Source organism: Sardina pilchardus, chromosome 10, assembly GCF_963854185.1.
Source record: "Sardina pilchardus chromosome 10, fSarPil1.1, whole genome shotgun sequence".
NCBI classification, from domain to species: Eukaryota; Metazoa; Chordata; class Actinopteri; order Clupeiformes; family Clupeidae; genus Sardina; species Sardina pilchardus.
The window spans coordinates 14,202,884-14,220,307 of NC_085003.1; the positions used below are offsets into that span (position 1 = coordinate 14,202,884).

At 43.3% G+C, this 17,424-nt stretch overlaps 1 protein-coding gene and 2 long non-coding RNA genes across 5 annotated transcripts; all 3 read left to right on the top strand.

Moving 5' to 3' along the window:
* Positions 1-1,268: 1,268 nt before the first annotated feature.
* On the top strand, positions 1,269-3,658 carry LOC134094569 (uncharacterized). 2 transcript variants are annotated; one of them, XR_009940459.1, is made up of 3 exons: positions 1,269-2,471; positions 2,960-3,260; positions 3,451-3,658. It is a non-coding gene; the product is annotated as an uncharacterized LOC134094569 (long non-coding RNA). The 2 variants fall into 2 exon arrangements; XR_009940458.1 differs by having other exon boundaries at positions 1,269-1,591; positions 1,782-2,471; positions 2,960-3,658.
* Positions 3,659-3,700: 42 nt separating this feature from the next.
* On the top strand, positions 3,701-5,929 carry LOC134094570 (uncharacterized). The gene is made up of 2 exons (XR_009940460.1): positions 3,701-4,140; positions 4,293-5,929. It is a non-coding gene; the product is annotated as an uncharacterized LOC134094570 (long non-coding RNA).
* Positions 5,930-7,599: 1,670 nt separating this feature from the next.
* On the top strand, positions 7,600-16,655 carry saal1 (serum amyloid A-like 1). Of its 2 annotated transcripts, XR_009940464.1 has the most exons (13): positions 7,600-8,935; positions 9,258-9,359; positions 9,462-9,545; positions 9,798-9,877; positions 9,993-10,052; positions 10,988-11,103; positions 11,361-11,541; positions 12,621-12,703; positions 13,540-13,722; positions 14,022-14,233; positions 14,608-14,700; positions 16,281-16,432; positions 16,467-16,655. XR_009940464.1 is itself a non-coding variant. In XM_062548212.1 (12 exons), the coding sequence occupies exons 1-12, from the start codon at positions 8,771-8,773 to the stop codon at positions 16,371-16,373; spliced, it is 1,452 nt and encodes a 483-aa protein (XP_062404196.1). In that variant the 5' UTR covers positions 7,600-8,770; the 3' UTR covers positions 16,374-16,655. The 2 variants fall into 2 exon arrangements, 1 of the variants encoding a protein (XP_062404196.1); XM_062548212.1 differs by having other exon boundaries at positions 16,281-16,655.
* The last annotated feature ends 769 nt before the right edge of the window (positions 16,656-17,424 follow it).

Here is a 17,424-nt window from a genome sequence, read left to right on the forward strand (position 1 = left end):
CCCACTCTCAACTTTCCGCAGTGGTTCCATGTTGATGAAATGAGTTAGGCTACCCAGTGCTGTCCGTTCCTGTGATAGATTTGGTTATTTCAAAAGGGGTCTAAAGCACATTTTTTTTCAACACGCATTTAGTTTATGAAGTGTTTCTTGCGTTTAGGCCTATAATTATTTAATAGTATTCTCCTTATGTAGTGTAACCAACTTTTAAATTGTTTACTGTTCAATTTAACCTCTGAGCTTTTTTTTTTATCTCTGAGCTTCAGCAGCCAGAAAGCTGAACAGGTCATTGTTCAAAACCGGACCCTGCAGGCAAAGATTGATGCAAAGTTTGAGGAAAAGATGGCGGGTCTGGGCTGAGGCAATTAAAAAGGAGAACATCAGAGATGCCGAACTGAGGAAGAGGAGTCAGATGGAGGACCAGGAGGAACCTGGAGAAGATCCACAAAGCTGAGTTGAAGGAAAAGAAAAGGAGAAAGAGAGAAAAAGAGGCTGAAAAACTGGAGAGGAAAACAAAAGAGGAGAGGGGCCAGACCAGACAGTCCATATTTTGTTTCTGTTTCAGGAAATCTTCCTGATCAAAGGACATAGCATTGATGATGAATAAACAATCAACTAATAATTCGTCAGTGAGTCCAGCTGTTTGTTGTGCTTGTTTGTTCCATCCAGATATAGATAGGCCTAGACCTGTCTCCAAAGCAATAGCCATAATAAGACCACAGTGGAGGCGAGCAAAAGAGGAGAGGGACAAGACCACACAGCCCAAATGTTGTTTCTGCTTCAGGAATTCTAACCAATATATACTTTTATATTATACAGAGAGCACGCCATGAGAGCCACTCTCGAGAACCTTGTGGAGTTCCTTGCCAAGATGGAGCAATCGGCCGAGGCATGGCATGGAGAGAGCAAGGACTGAGGCAGCGGTGCAGAACGACCTCCGCAAAATAGAGGAGAACATTCGTTTGGACCACCACGTCATACTCAAACGTAGAGCGACAATGCTGACAGCGATGGAGACAGAAACTCTTAGCCCTACCTCTGGCTAAAAAGAACACCAGAGGATAGTCTCTCTCCTGGAGCAGGAGTTTGATTATGACTATGACAACATTCTGCTGAATGATCCAGAGCGCGCTAAGAGGGAGTTTGAGAACTGGATCAGATGGACCCAAGAGAGCGTAGACAGCACCCTGTCAATGGCGCTGACTGCTGCTAAATATCACTTTAACACACCAACTATACATTTATACCCAACACGGTGGCAAACTGAGAAAACACTTTGTCTGTTTTCCTCAGGTCTCTGTTTCAGACGGACCTGCTCAAGAGGTCAACACCAACACCAGCTGAGGCAATTACTGTAAAAAGGAGAACATCAGAGCTGCCGAACTGAGGAAGAAGAGTCAGATGGAGGACCAGGATGAAGCTGGAGAAGATCCACAAAGCTGAGCTGAAGGAAAAGAAAAGGAGGGAAGCTCAGGAGAAAAAAGAGGAGAGGGGCCAGACCAGACAGTCCATATTTTGTTTCTGTTTCAGGAAATCTTCCTGATCAAAGGACATAGCATTGATGATGAATAAACAATCAACTAATAATTCGTCAGTGAGTCCAGCTGTTTGTTGTGCTTGTTTGTTCCATCCAGATATAGATAGGCCTAGACCTGTCTCCAAAGCAATAGCCATAATAAGACCACAGTGGAGGCGAGCAAAAGAGGAGAGGGACAAGACCACACAGCCCAAATGTTGTTTCTGCTTCAGGAATTCTAACCAATATATACTTTTATATTATACAGAGAGCACGCATTGAGAGCCACTCTCGAGAACCTTGTGCAGTTCCTTGCCAAGAAGGAGCAATCGGCCGAGGCATGGCATGGAGAGAGCAAGGACTGAGGCAGCGGTACAGGCCGACCTCCGCAAAATAGAGGAGAACATTCGTTTGGACCACCACGTCATACTCAAACGTAGAGCGACAATGCTGACAGCGATGGAGAGACAGAAACTCTTAGCCCTACCTCTGGCTAAAAAGAACACCAGAGGATAGTCTCTCTCCTGGAGCAGGAATTTGATTATGACTATGACAACATTCTGCTGAATGATCCAGAGCGCGCTAAGAGGGAGTTTGAGAACTGGATCAGATGGACCCAAGAGAGCGTAGACAGCACCCTGTCAATGGCGCTGACTGCTGCCACCATCAAGCAGCAGTGGCTACAAAAAGGACTGAGGCAGCGGTGCAGGCCGACCTCCGCAAAATAGAGGAGAACATTCGTTTGGACCACCACGTCATACTCAACACGTAGAGCGACAGCGCTGACAGCGATGGAGAGACAGAAACTCTTAGCCCTACCTCTGGCTAAAAAGAGCACCAGAGAATAGTCTCTCTCCTGGAGCAGGAGTTTGATTATGACTATGACAACATTCTGCTGAATGATCCAGAGCGCGCTAAGAGGGAGTCTGAGAACTGGATCAGATGGACCCAAGAGAGCGTAGACAGCACCCTGTCAATGGCGCTGACTGCTGCCACCATCAAGCAGCAGTGGCTACAAAAAGGACTGAGGCAGCGGTGCAGGCCGACCTCCGCAAAATAGAGGAGAACATTCGTTTGGACCACCACGTCATACTCAACACGTAGAGCGACAACGCTGACAGCGATGGAGAGACAGAAACTCTTAGCCCTACCTCTGGCTAAAAAGAACACCAGAGGATAGTCTCTCTCCTGGAGCAGGAGTTTGATTATGACTATGACAACATTCTGCTGAATGATCCAGAGCGCGCTAAGAGGGAGTTTGAGAACTGGATCAGATGGACCCAAGAGAGCGTAGACAGCACCCTGTCAATGGCGCTGACTGCTGCTAAATATCACTTTTACCACATCTATCTAATCTATCTATCTAATATCACTTTTACACACCAACTATACATTTATACCCAACACGGTGGCAAACTGAGAAAACACTTTGTCTGTTTTCCTCAGGTCTCTGTTTCAGACGGACCTGCTCAAGAGGTCAACACCAACACCAGCTGAGGCAATTACTGTAAAAAGGAGAACATCAGAGCTGCCGAACTGAGGAAGAAGAGTCAGATGGAGGACCAGGATGAAGCTGGAGAAGATCCACAAAGCTGAGCTGAAGGAAAAGAAAAGGAGGGAAGCTCAGGAGAAAAAAGAGGAGAGGGGCCAGACCAGACAGTCCATATTTTGTTTCTGTTTCAGGAAATCTTCCTGATCAAAGGACATAGCATTGATGATGAATAAACAATCAACTAATAATTCGTCAGTGAGTCCAGCTGTTTGTTGTGCTTGTTTGTTCCATCCAGATATAGATAGGCCTAGACCTGTCTCCAAAGCAATAGCCATAATAAGACCACAGTGGAGGCGAGCAAAAGAGGAGAGGGACAAGACCACACAGCCCAAATGTTGTTTCTGCTTCAGGAATTCTAACCAATATATACTTTTATATTATACAGAGAGCACGCATTGAGAGCCACTCTCGAGAACCTTGTGCAGTTCCTTGCCAAGAAGGAGCAATCGGCCGAGGCATGGCATGGAGAGAGCAAGGACTGAGGCAGCGGTACAGGCCGACCTCCGCAAAATAGAGGAGAACATTCGTTTGGACCACCACGTCATACTCAAACGTAGAGCGACAATGCTGACAGCGATGGAGAGACAGAAACTCTTAGCCCTACTTCTGGCTAAAAAGAACACCAGAGGATAGTCTCTCTCCTGGAGCAGGAATTTGATTATGACTATGACAACATTCTGCTGAATGATCCAGAGCGCGCTAAGAGGGAGTTTGAGAACTGGATCAGATGGACCCAAGAGAGCGTAGACAGCACCCTGTCAATGGCGCTGACTGCTGCCACCATCAAGCAGCAGTGGCTACAAAAAGGACTGAGGCAGCGGTGCAGGGCGACCTCCGCAAAATAGAGGAGAACATTCGTTTGGACCACCACGTCATACTCAACACGTAGAGCGACAGCGCTGACAGCGATGGAGAGACAGAAACTCTTAGCCCTACCTCTGGCTAAAAAGAGCACCAGAGAATAGTCTCTCTCCTGGAGCAGGAATTTGATTATGACTATGACAACATTCTGCTGAATGATCCAGAGCGCGCTAAGAGGGAGTCTGAGAACTGGATCAGATGGACCCAAGAGAGGGTAGACAGCACCCTGTCAATGGCGCTGACTGCTGCTAAATATCACTTTTACCACATCCATCTTATCTATCTAATATCACTTTTACACACCAACTATACATTTATACCCAACACGGTGGCAAACTGAGAAAACAATTTGTCTGTTTTCCTCAGGTCTCTGTTTCAGACGGACCTGCTCAAGAGGTCAACACCAACACCAGCTGAGGCAATTACTGTAAAAAGGAGAACATCAGAGCTGCCGAACTGAGGAAGAAGAGTCAGATGGAGGACCAGGATGAAGCTGGAGAAGATCCACAAAGCTGAGCTGAAGGAAAAGAAAAGGAGGGAAGCTCAGGAGAAAAAAGAGGAGAGGGGCCAGACCAGACAGTCCATATTTTGTTTCTGTTTCAGGAAATCTTCCTGATCAAAGGACATAGCATTGATGATGAATAAACAATCAACTAATAATTCGTCAGTGAGTCCAGCTGTTTGTTGTGCTTGTTTGTTCCATCCAGATATAGATAGGCCTAGACCTGTCTCCAAAGCAATAGCCATAATAAGACCACAGTGGAGGCGAGCAAAAGAGGAGAGGGACAAGACCACACAGCCCAAATGTTGTTTCTGCTTCAGGAATTCTAACCAATATATACTTTTATATTATACAGAGAGCACGCATTGAGAGCCACTCTCGAGAACCTTGTGCAGTTCCTTGCCAAGAAGGAGCAATCGGCCGAGGCATGGCATGGAGAGAGCAAGGACTGAGGCAGCGGTACAGGCCGACCTCCGCAAAATAGAGGAGAACATTCGTTTGGACCACCACGTCATACTCAAACGTAGAGCGACAACGTTGACAGCGATAGAGAGACAGAAACTCTTAGCCCTACCTCTGGCTAAAAAGAACACCAGAGGATAGTCTCTCTCCTGGGGCAGGAGTGTGATTATGACTATGACAACATTCTGCTGAATGATCCAGAGCGCGCTAAGAGGGAGTCTGAGAACTGGATCAGATTGACCCAAGAGAGCGTAGACAGCACCCTGTCAATGGCGCTGACTGCTGCCACCATCAGGCAGCAGTGGCTACAAAAAGGACTGAGGCAGCGGTGCAGGCCGACCTCTGCAAAATAGAGGAGAACATTCGTTTGGACCACCACGGCATACTCAAACATAGAGCGACAACGCTGACAGCGATGGGGAGACAATATTCTGTTTTTTTAGTCTCTGAGCTTCAGCTGCCTTGAACAGGTCATTGTTCAGAACAAGAAGCTGCAGGCGAAGATCGACACAAAGTTGGAGGAAAAGCTGGCGCGTCTCCGGGCTGAGGCAATTAAAAAGGAGGAGAAAATCCGAGCTGCCGAGCTTAAAAAGAGGAGTCAGATGGAGGAGAAGACCAGGAAGAAGCTGGAGAAGATCCATCAGGCTGAGCTGAAGGAGAAGAAAAGGAGGGAAGAGAGCAAGAGAGGAGAGGGGCCAGACCAGACAATCCATATTTTGCTTCTGTTTCAGGAAATCTTCCTGATCAAAGGGCATTGATTATGAATAAACAATCAACTAATAATTTGTCAGTCCAGCTGTTTGTTGTGCTTGTTTGTTCCATCCAGACATAGATCGGCCTAGACCAGTCTCCAAAGCAATAGCCATAATAAGACCACAGTGGGCTATTTAAATTGCATCACCAGCTGAGCCAAAGGTGAATTGGCCTACAGTAATATCTCATTGCTTCATTAACTGTTCACATCTCAAGGTGTATGTCCAATTTCGTTGTACTGGTTGTTCTGAGTATTGTAACAACAATAAAGTTGAACCTCATCCAATCTATATTTTATCAGTTTCCTTTCTTAATCAGGCCCATAGGGTTCAATCGGGTTCAGCTCATTTAAAAAGGCCTTGCTTGTTCACAGTGGCTCTAAGGATTTTCTATCACAACGTTCAATAAGAGTTAAAGTTGGCAATGAACTTAGTAAAGAATTTATGGTTGAAAGTGGAATTCCCCAGGGAAGTGTTATTAGTCCCATATTATTCAATATTATGGTTGTTGATATATTTGAAAAATCAGGGCATAGAAATGAAGGACTGTTATATGCAGATGATGCTGTTGTTTGGAAAAGGGGATGCAACATAGCATATAACAAAAAACAAAATCTATTCAAAGAGATATTCAAGTACTGGAACAATGGGGTATTGATTGGGGATTTAAATTCTCAATTCCTAATGTTTTTTTTTTTACCAGAAAGAAGATTCCAGGAAGTTATAAAGTCTTATTGTATAATCAACCAATTGGGAGAGAGAAAAAAATCAAATATTTGGGTATATGGATGAAAGGCTTACATGGAAACATCATATAGAGTATGTAGAAACAAAATGTAAAAAGGTTTTAAATCTTATGAGGAGGATCACTGGACAGCATTGGGGAGCAGATAGAAAGTCTTTGATGTATATTTACATAGCTTTAATTAGATCTTCCATAGACTATGGATGTAGTTCAGCATGCGAAACTTCTTTAAGAAAGCTTGAGAGGGTTCAATTTAAAGCTATAAGAATTGCTCTAGGAGCTATTAAAACAACACCAACAAGTGCTTTATTAATAGAAGCTGAAGAATCTCCACTTACTGTAGTTTAAGGTATAAAGTTATCTTTAACATGTTGGGTAAGTTTCAAAAGGGTTTGGCTGGAATATAGTATAGTAGAACAACATGGAATTAAAGAACTTAAATGTACGTAGTCCTTCACTAATTCTTAGTTCAGTCCCCCCATGGTTTCTCCCATCACCAGAGGTTAACAGTGAACTACTGATAAGAAAAAAAAGAGTATCCAGATGACCAAAGTTTTGCAGCATATTGCCAGGGATATATAGATTCATCATCTATGGATATGTTAAAATATACTGTATACAGATGGGTTAAAAGATCCACAAGATGGACATGGTGGTATTGGGATATATATTCCAGAATTTAATAAAAGACAGGGGTATAGAGTAAATAATTGTTTGGCCATATACTCTATTGAGATGACTGGACTAATAACAGCCCTTAGGTGGATTGAAGAGGTCAAGACATTGAGAAATGTGATCTGTACAGACTCTTTGGCAGCCTTATATACAGTAGCTTAAAGGTATACTATGCAACGTTTTTCAGTTAATCAATTCGTTCCATACTGTTATATATGATTAAATGAGTCATTACCGGTCGAACGGTGTCTTTTTTGGCCGCTCTAGTGGTCTGTAGCGATAAAACCACACTTGCAACTTCAGGAGACACCGGGCACGCACCCATGCTCTACTCCAGGAAGTGTCATGTAAAGTCTCATGAAAAGGCACGGCAGACTGACCGATTGAGGAGTTTTGTCAAATATACACGCTAAAGCTGTAGGGGAAGCGAAACCGGCGATGAAATCGCCAATCCTGCATACAGTAGTATACCTTTAAATACAGATCACTCTTCAAGATCTGGTTATTGAAATCAAACACCTGCTGCTACAGCTCAAGAACCTTGGAATTAGTGTTCAGTTTTGTTGGATTCCTTTCGAAAGGAATTTCCGTTCGAAACAACATTCAAATGAATTGACAAAAAATTATATTCTGAGAAAAGTGGATTTTGAGGGGTATCGCTCCATAGACCTCCATTCATTCTGCACTCCAAATGTGAGCGCCTCTAATGGAACCAGCGTGGAACTGCAACCATTTCAAAACCGGAAGTATAACGACAGTGGCAGTTCTTCCCTTATTAGAGGGAGGGAAAGTGAAAACTAGCGCCCCAAGCGGTTGCCTTCCTATCGAAGAGCAGCTCCAATGTTAAGTCCCATAGACCGACTTTTCAAATAAATACTACGCAGCTATACCAGCGATCTTATCCACCAAAAATATTTTTCAGTCTACATACTGTAATAATCTACTAACTGTGGAAATATCAGACCCTATTTCGCCTTATTTTTAAAAAAACGTAATTACTTGTTTCATTTCATAAATGGATTACAACTACAAGTGAGGTGACACCCTTCCACGCATAGACTACAGTATGTTACTCACCTAGCATGGTTTGTTTATTAGCCTGTTAGCTAGTTGGTTAGTTAGTAGACAATCACACTTAGACTACTGCCAGCTCTTGTGTGAGTAGGAGCACAACACAAGTTATCCCAACATAAAGGTAATTACCACGCGGTTTACATCGCTCTCTGTTATTACAAAAATATGTAAAGCCAGTTAGCAAATTGCCGTTTTGATCAGTTGGAGATGAAGCGCCCAAACTGGTGACGTCAAATGATAGGCCTACTGTAGTTCGTTATCACCATGTTACAAACAAACTCAAAACAATAAAACTGATCCTAAAAAATTAAGTATGAACACTAGAAGCAATAGAGCTGACCTAAATGCATAGCGTATTGAAGGCATTTAACTAAGTTCCCATTCTGGGCCGAGATATATTTTTTCTAAAAGAAAATCCCATCCACTCCCGCTAGCCTGTAGGAACGCAACCACTAGATGGCGATGAGATTACTTTCCCTCTGGCTCTACGTGTTTTACGTGATGACGTCATTTTCATGTTTACCACGTGGACATTCAGCGTAGCGCGCCATGCGGAACAAAACCGTCTGCTATGCTGGTGCTATGGTTATGACCAACGCTTTCGGCTTATGATCGCTATTAGAAAGAGACCAACATGTCAGATTCTTCCGAGGAATACAGCAACTCGCCGGTGATAGACCGAAACCCTTCGCCCCCCCCTGAAAACGAGGAAGCAGAGGCTACAGATGAAGTGGACGCCATTGGAGCAACGGTGTACAGTAAACACTGGCTGTTCAGCACGCTGACCCGACTCATACAGGTAACTTAATGCGGAGAAACTTAGCTTTTACTGAAATTGTTGAAAAAGACATTAAAAGGCACTGGAAAGTGACAACATCAAGCAAAGGCTACTACGTTAGATTACTTACGTTGTAAATGTATTGAAAGGATCATGTCACTCAGCTTGGATGTTGTTGATTCATAGATTATGCATGGCCTAGAGTGTGCAATCTGTGCATGAGTAGCCTATGCCTTTACAGTGAGCCTTCTCTTGCAAAAGTATGTCACTACTAAGTATATCACTAGAATATGCAAATATAGTACTATCAAGTATATCACTAAAATGAACTGCATCACTGCAGGCTATAACAGAGCAGAACTCAGGAGATGGTGACGGCCTGAGTGAGCTGTCAGAAGAGCAAGAGGATGAGCTGTGTAAAGTGTGGGACATGGCCATGGATCAGGTGAAGCACCTACAGAGACAAGCATTCACTCCCCCTTCAGCTCAATATAGATGAATATTCACATTCACCTGTATGTGAATTGTTTTGTTTACTCTTTTGTAGGATGTTGCTGGATTCCTCCAGGAATTTAAAGCTCCTGATATCCTGTTGGGCGTGATTGCAAAATCTCGATGCCCGCGGCTCACCGTAAGTTTGTCTCTTCAGTGTGCCCTGGATGATGTGCTACTAACTTTGTAGACTACTCAGAACCTGTATTCCACTATCTAGCTAACTTCTGGTAAGGTGTATGAATGGGATGAATTGCACCAAATCTTACTCATAGCAAACATTTAGGTACATCTCAACATTGACAATGTGAAGCATTTTTAAATCTTTAAAAAGACATTTCATTACAGACACAGACACTCACAATACAGTACATATGTTGTTGTCTTGCAGGAGATATGTGTGGGCATTCTGGGTAATATGGCCTGTTTCCATGACACCTGTTTGGATCTCAGTCAGAATGAAGATCTAGCGTGAGTAAATACATGTTTGTATGTATTGTACATATAAAAAAGATTTTTAACCTTTGCAACTGACTTCTGTCTTTCATCCATGTCCTTTGCTCAATATCTACTTCTATCCTCTTAGAGCGGTACTTTTGCTTCTCCTTGGCGATACAGACCCCCCGACTCTGTTGGAGACCTGCAGGTAAGAGACGCAAGTCCATTTCTTTTTAATGCAGCACCGGTATGTGCATGTGTTTGACATTAATTTGGGCAACGTTGATATGAAGGTCAACAATCAGCCGGTCAGTGGGTAGTGCATTTTGCCATTAGAGTCACAGCTCACACATGAGCTCTGATACACTTGTTAAAATGTCTCTTACAGGATAGCATTAGGAAGGTATGCAATATATGATCTTCTACAAAGCAACACATGTTACATCTCCAAAATGGTATTCTCAATGCATGCTTTTCACACTGTACCAAATTGGTAGAAGTTTATAATTAAGCAATAAGCCCCAAGAGGCCATTCTACAGTATGCACCTCCGCCCAATCAGTGAACAGAGGGTGTTCCCGAGAGCGATTACTTGTAAGTTTCAAGCCTATCATTATCATTGTTTCCCTCGTGGTTAACATTATGTCATTAGCAAACGTTAGTGATTGAACTCTGATGATTTCAAACCTCAGACAAGTGTCCACCAACCAGGAAATAAACATTCGCGAATGGATCTAGGCCAGACTCTCTGCGAAGAAAGTCTGGTCTCCAGGCTACCAAATATGTTTATAGGATGCATCTTTGTTGATATGTTTATGGGACGTATCTATGTTGATATGTTTATGGGATGTATCTGTGTTGATATGTTACGGGATGCATGTTTGTTGATATGTTTATGGGATGTATCTATGTTGATATGTTGATGGGATGCATGTTTGTTGATGTTTATGGGATTTATCTGTGTTGATATGTTTACGGGATGCATGTTTGTTGATATGTTTATGGGATGTACCTATGTTGATATGTTTATGGGATGTATCTTTGTTGATATGTTTATGGGATGTATCAGTGTCGCTATGATTATGGTATGTATCCATGTTGATGTGTTTATGGGATGTATCTGTGCTGTGGCCCACGTCCTCAGGCTGCTGCTGACCTGCATGTCCCATGCTGATGTGTCCTCCCTGTGGCTGGAGAGAATCAGGCAACAGCCCTCCGTCTGCCCCAACCTCTGCTTCATCATGAGCAGCTCCACCAATGGTATAGAACACACACACACACACACACACACACACACACACACACACACACACACACAAACACACAGAGAGAGAGAGAGAGACACACACAAACAGACACATAAACAGACACACACTAACACACACACACGCTTCTGTCTGTATCATTCTTTCTTAACCTTCTGGCCCTCTCTCTCTCTCTCTCTCTCTCTGTCCATTCCCTGTTGCCCTTCTGTGTTCCCTCCTGTCTCCTTGTCTCTCCCTGTCTGTTCCCCTCAGTGGATCTCCTGGTGAAGGTGGGGGAGCTGGTGGATAAGCTCTTTGATGAGGACGAGGAGCTGATGAAGAGATGGGTGTCCGGCGGCGGTTGTCTTGGCGATCAGAATGAGGGCGACTGTAACGGGGATGAGCCTCGGCCAGACGTGACGACCTCTCTGCTGGAGGCTGCCAAGCAGCTTAGGTCTGCCCGCCGTGTGTGTGTGTGTGTGTGTGTGTGCACACGTGTGTGTATGTGCGTGTGTGTGTGTGCGTGCATGCTTGTGTCTAATACCCTCTGAGAGCTGAGTGAGAGTGTGAGTGTGTGCAAGTGAGAGCATTTGTGTAAGTCTATAAAAGTAATGGACAAGAGACAAGGTGCTCGTCCAAGGTCACTGCATGTGTTTGTGAGGTAGAGGGAGAGTGAGAGCGTGAACAGACATTTGTGTAAGATTTAAGTAGTATGAGCAATGTGATTAGTGCCTAGTCAAGGTCAGTGTATGACTGGATGGTGTGCAGTGTATCGGTGTGTATAAATGTGCATGGAGAAATGTAAGTGTAAGAATCACATGAGAAATACAGTATAATTGCAGTGTAATCATTATGTAGTACCTCGTGTGTGTGTGTGTGTGTGTGTGTGTGTGTGTGTGTGTGTGTGTGTGTGTGTGTGTGTGTGTGTGTGTGTGTGTGTGTGTGTGTGTGTGTGTGTGTGTGTGTGTGTGTGTGTGTGTGTACACAATCTATATATCACTATCCTGCAGAAAAAAAACATCTAGAAACCAGCTTATGGTTTTTCCTCAAGCTTTTACTGGTCTTTGCTGGTGTAGCTGGTTAGGCCACCAGGTGGACATGCTGGTGTGACCATCTGAGGAAGCTTGTCATGCTGGTGTGACCAGCCTGTCGTGTGGGTTACAGCTGGTGTAAGATGGTCATGCTGGTGACCAGCCTGCCAAGCTTGACATTGTTGGTGTAAGATGTTCATGCTGGTTTGCTAGAATGACCTACATAAGCTGGCATGGGCAGTTAAACCAGCAACACCTACTAAAATGACCAGCTTGAGGTGGTATGACAAGCAAAGCATGGTCAACTCTGTAAACCAGCTGAAGGTATGTTTTCGTAAGAGTTTTGCTGATCTAGCTGATCAACCATCATAGGATGGTCTAACAAGCTGGTCAACCAGCAACTACCTTAAGCTGGTCAGGCTGTTTTTTTCAGCAGGGTAGCCAGTGAATCGGTTAAAGGCTAGTGGGTTCGTGTTGTGATGATCGCGTGTTCTGCCCGTAGGTCGGAGAGCCCCGAGGGCCTGGAGGTCTACCTGCATGCCATTCAGCTCCTCACCACCGTAGATGTTGGCATACAGGCCATGGGTAAGGATTACTGAGCATAATCACACACAATTAACTGTAGTTAATTTGTCATGGGAATATAGTTCTTACTTTTGGAGAATTAATGGCATGGTCATATAGGGAGTAGGGATTGTCCTTTAGTTTGGCACTGCTGCAGATTGTTGGTTGAATGGTCTTTGAATTAGTTGCCGTAATTAGTTACAGTAGCAGCTTTTCTCAAATGCCTGACCTGAGGCCCAGTCATGTCCAGAGTATGCGGTCATAGGACCCACACAATTAGCAATAGCAACTTAGCAAGGGTTGCATGATGCCATTCAATTGTGCCAGTGGCCTCATTTCTTCATTGGTCCGCGGCCGTAGTTTGGGAAACAACACCTAGAGCCGGGGCAGCCGTGGTGTACTGGTTAGCACATCGGGCTTGTAACTGGAGGGTTGCCGGTTCGATCCCCGACCAGTCCACCACGGCTGAAGTGCCCTTGAGCAAGGCACCTAACCCCTCACTGCTCCCCGAGCGCCGCTGGTTGGGCAGGCAGCTCACTGCTCTGGGTCGTGTGATTCACCTCACTGTATGTTCACTGTGTGCTGTGTATTCACTAATTCGGTTAAATTGGGTTAAATGCAGAGAACTGAATTTCCCTCACGGGATCAAAAAAGTATATATTCTATTCTTCTATTCTAGAGTGTTGATGGACACTAACACCAAGCCATGTGTCTGTAAACCGTTGGGCAGGGTAGAGTTAGGATAGAGAGTGCATACATTTCTTTTTTGTAATTAATGCAATGCAATAGCGTTTTTTTTTATTATTGTTTTTTTTTAATTTTTTTTATCAAATGTGTGCTTGTGTGTGTGTATCTAGTGTGCGAGGATGGCCCTGGCGGTGCCGTGTGGGCGTTCCTGTGTGCGGTAGTGTGTGAAGACCTGTGCCAGCCAGACGACCCTGCCCTCAGCCTGCAGGAGCAGAAGGGTCTGTTGGGCCCCGCCGTGGCCGTGCTCTCTGTCCTCTACGCGTGCCAAGACCAGCACGTCTCCGCAGACACCAGTAAGAGCACGTGCAGCTCTCTGTCTGCATCACTGTCTATGTGTACATGTGCACAACTAACTGTACAAACCAGCGCTTTTCCTAGTTCATAGCTCATCTCTCACAGTGTCGATGGTAGTTTTATTACTAAAAGCATTGAATGTTTCCGGTAATAACATTGATATTTAAGACTCTCCTCGATATCCAGAGATGCTGTTCTAGTCGCTATAACTTGTGCCTATGCTGTTTTAGTCGCTATAACTTGTGCCCTATGCTGTTTTAGTCGCTATAACTTGGGTGCCTTTGCTGTTTTCCTACAGATTTGAATCTGGTGGGTAGTGCCCTGCGAGTGTTGCAATACCACCACGAGAACCAGCTGAACCGTGGACAGGAAGGGCACTCAGACTCTGGCCATGCGCAGAGACGAGAGGAAGAGGAAGAGGAGGGCCATGGGGAGGAGGATGAACGGCTCACGGCCTTGGTGGAGTGTACATGTGAACTACTTGCCAGCATCCTTCTTGTTATGTCCAGGGTAAGAAGACACAAGGATACAAGGATACAAGGATACAGGGATGCTTATTTGTCACATGCATATGATTACTAATGTAAAGAATGCAGTGAAATTGTCAGTTCCTTCACCTATTGTGCATATTGGGGGGGGGTAAGGTAGGGGCAGGATAAGTGAAAATAGCGTTAAAGAAGGATCTTGAAGTTGTTTGTGTTTGTTTGAATGTGTGGTGAGTAGAATGTGTGGTGAGTAGGCTACAGTATGTCGCTCATGCTTCGACGTTGTCAGATGGTAATTTTATTCATGCTTATGTGGTCTCAAAAAAACAAGGAGGTTAGTTCTATGATGTTCTGTCATGTTTTTCATAAAGCATGTCTGTGTGTCATTTATGTCTGCAGGACGAGGTATTGGAGTTGATAAAGAAACGATTTCTAACTGAGAAAAACTGCTCGTCTGCAACCAAAGCCCTCCTCCCACAACACACTGCTGCGGTGAGACACACACACACACACACACACACACTTGCTGGCACTCGCAAAACTCAAATGTTTAAACACTTAGAGTATCACAGACTTGTACACACATACATGGACACACTTTCATTAACTCAAGCACACATTCAAGTGCATACACATCCATTCAAGCACCCATCGCTCGCTTAAACATACATGTACTTACTATATGTAAACTCCCTGTACACTGAGCTTTTATTATGGAATGGTTATGTCTTGCGGCATGGCTGTGATTTTGACAAACATTTTGGAAAAATCACTTCTACTGTGTTAGAAGAACATAGAAGCTTGGTTTAAACTAACTGCCTTTTTAACCCTTAGATGCATAAGTGGGGTCAAAAATGACCCCAGAGGTTGTTTTCTCGCAGTATCTTCTTAATTTAATTTTTTTTTCATTGAACCTTCCATGTATTCCTCAAATAGGTTGTCTTTGACATGAGGCCATTTGGATTTGTGTCTAATTGTTATATTTTTTAAGTAATTTCATGTTTTGTATCAATACCACCGATCCGCATAGGTGGGGTCAAAAATGACCCCAAGCATTTTCTATGGAATTTCAAAAGTTAACCCTAGGATCTTTTGATTTTTATCAACTGGCAGTCAGGTATACATTTACTGTTGATTATCACATCTCATGTCAGCAGTCTCACCATCCTGAAGGCTATTTTTACACAACAACATAAATCTAAGTATCATCATATAATGTGACGGCCAAGCGTTCATAGCGACGTCATTTTTTGTTCCTTCGATGTCCGCTCTTCCCATCATTGTGAAGCAGAATTCACCAAGCGATATTTACAGAGGGATTTGTTGATATAGCGTTCTTGGTCTGATTTGTATGACTTTTTATGCCTAAAAATAGGGCGAAAATCCATTTTTTAAGCCAATTGGCAGTATTTTCTGATTTACTGGATAACAAAAGAAGATATTCATAATCACCTCTGTAAATGTTTTTTTATTTGATATATTAACACTACAAACAAATAATTTTCAACCTGGCTTTTTCCAACGGTCAGATTCTTCGCATCAAAACATATATGCAAATCAGCGCATATTTAATTAGACATGACCTAATTAGCATATTTAAACATAAATACAGAAAACTTGCAATACGTTTTTTTCTCCTATTTATATGAATATTCAACTGGTAAAGTTTCATGAAGATATCTCTAAGTTAAAAATGTTACCCTATTCACCTATGTTGAGATAATTTTAGGATGTTTACCTTTTTTGCCTTTCTAAAAGCTGATTTGTAATATTTTTTTAATAAACAGTGATACATCTATATGTCCAACATTAAATAATTTTTTTTTTGACAAATATATAATAAAAATCATCATCTTTAACCAAAATGAAAGACATTATTTGAGTTTGCAGCAAAAAACGCATGCATTCTAATTGGGGTCATTTTTGACCCCACTCATGGAAGAGTGTAGGTATTGGTAGCCTATGCATCTAAGGGTTAAACTCATGACGTGGCTACTTGCAAAGATTGAGGTCAAACTTACTTGCTTGTTAACAGCATTCTTGCGCCTGTTTACCCCATGTTTATCCATCAGGCGCAGCACCTTGTGGGGGTCCTGTCGGACGTGGAGCCCAAAATGGCAGACTCTGTGAGAAAGGAGGTCCCCTCTTTGAAGGCTCAGAGTTGAGGTCTAAACCACACCAGGCCCGTCCAAGATGACACAGACACACACACACACACACACACACACACACACACACACACACACACACACACACATACACACACACACAGCATATGTCCTGTCCCATTCATTCATGAACTCACTCATTCATGCACTGCGTTGTACTGGCCTGTAAGTCAGCATCTATGACCTAGATGTCACACATGGCCCTGATCGTATCTGAATTTGTATTTTTTGTAGAAGACAAAAATATTTGTTTAAATAAAAATATTTTCCTTTTTGTAATTCTTGTGTGTATACTCTTACTACTTTATGTCCCTCAGTATTTGAGAGCGGTGGTGGCCTGGACCGTGTCACATCCATAGTTCCTGACTGGTCTAATATTTAGCTGCTGCAGAGACCATTGTATTCCACATTATAAAGCACAACACAGCGCAGATCCCACACCCCAGGTAATCACGTTTACAGTGACTACATCAGCTCCCTGGTTGGCCATGAGGGGGCAGAGTTTATCTGATGTTGCAGTAATTCCCTTTTAGAGCGGTATATTTGTTATCATAATGTCATGTGCAGTCGGTGACCATGCACAGTGTCAATATTCTGTGTGAATAAAGTATGTTTTGGTACTCGGAGCTTGACCGGGTCCGTGTGGTCCTGGCTCGGCCTAATCACGGAAACAAACTGTCATCTAGCTGAAGTGTGTATAAGGGATCTCCTCAATAATGTAATACATTTTTATATTGCTCGTTTTCACTGACCTTTAACCTTTGTCATTATTTTGGGTGGATTGAAGCGAGACTAAAGCTGTTGGGTGTGATGTGCTCATATGGGTTAGTGGTATGAGGAGACTCAGACACAGATAAGAGCTGTTGAAGTCTCGGGATCAAATCCCTTTGCATTTAATCAAAATGTTCATTACTGATCATCAGCCTTGACATTCAGAATTGTGTTGATAAAAAGAAAGCCTCTAAAGAAGTCACTCTTAAAAAAAAAGTGTTGTTTTAAATGGTGCTGAGTCAAGTCAATTTATTGTTATAGCACATTTACCACAACA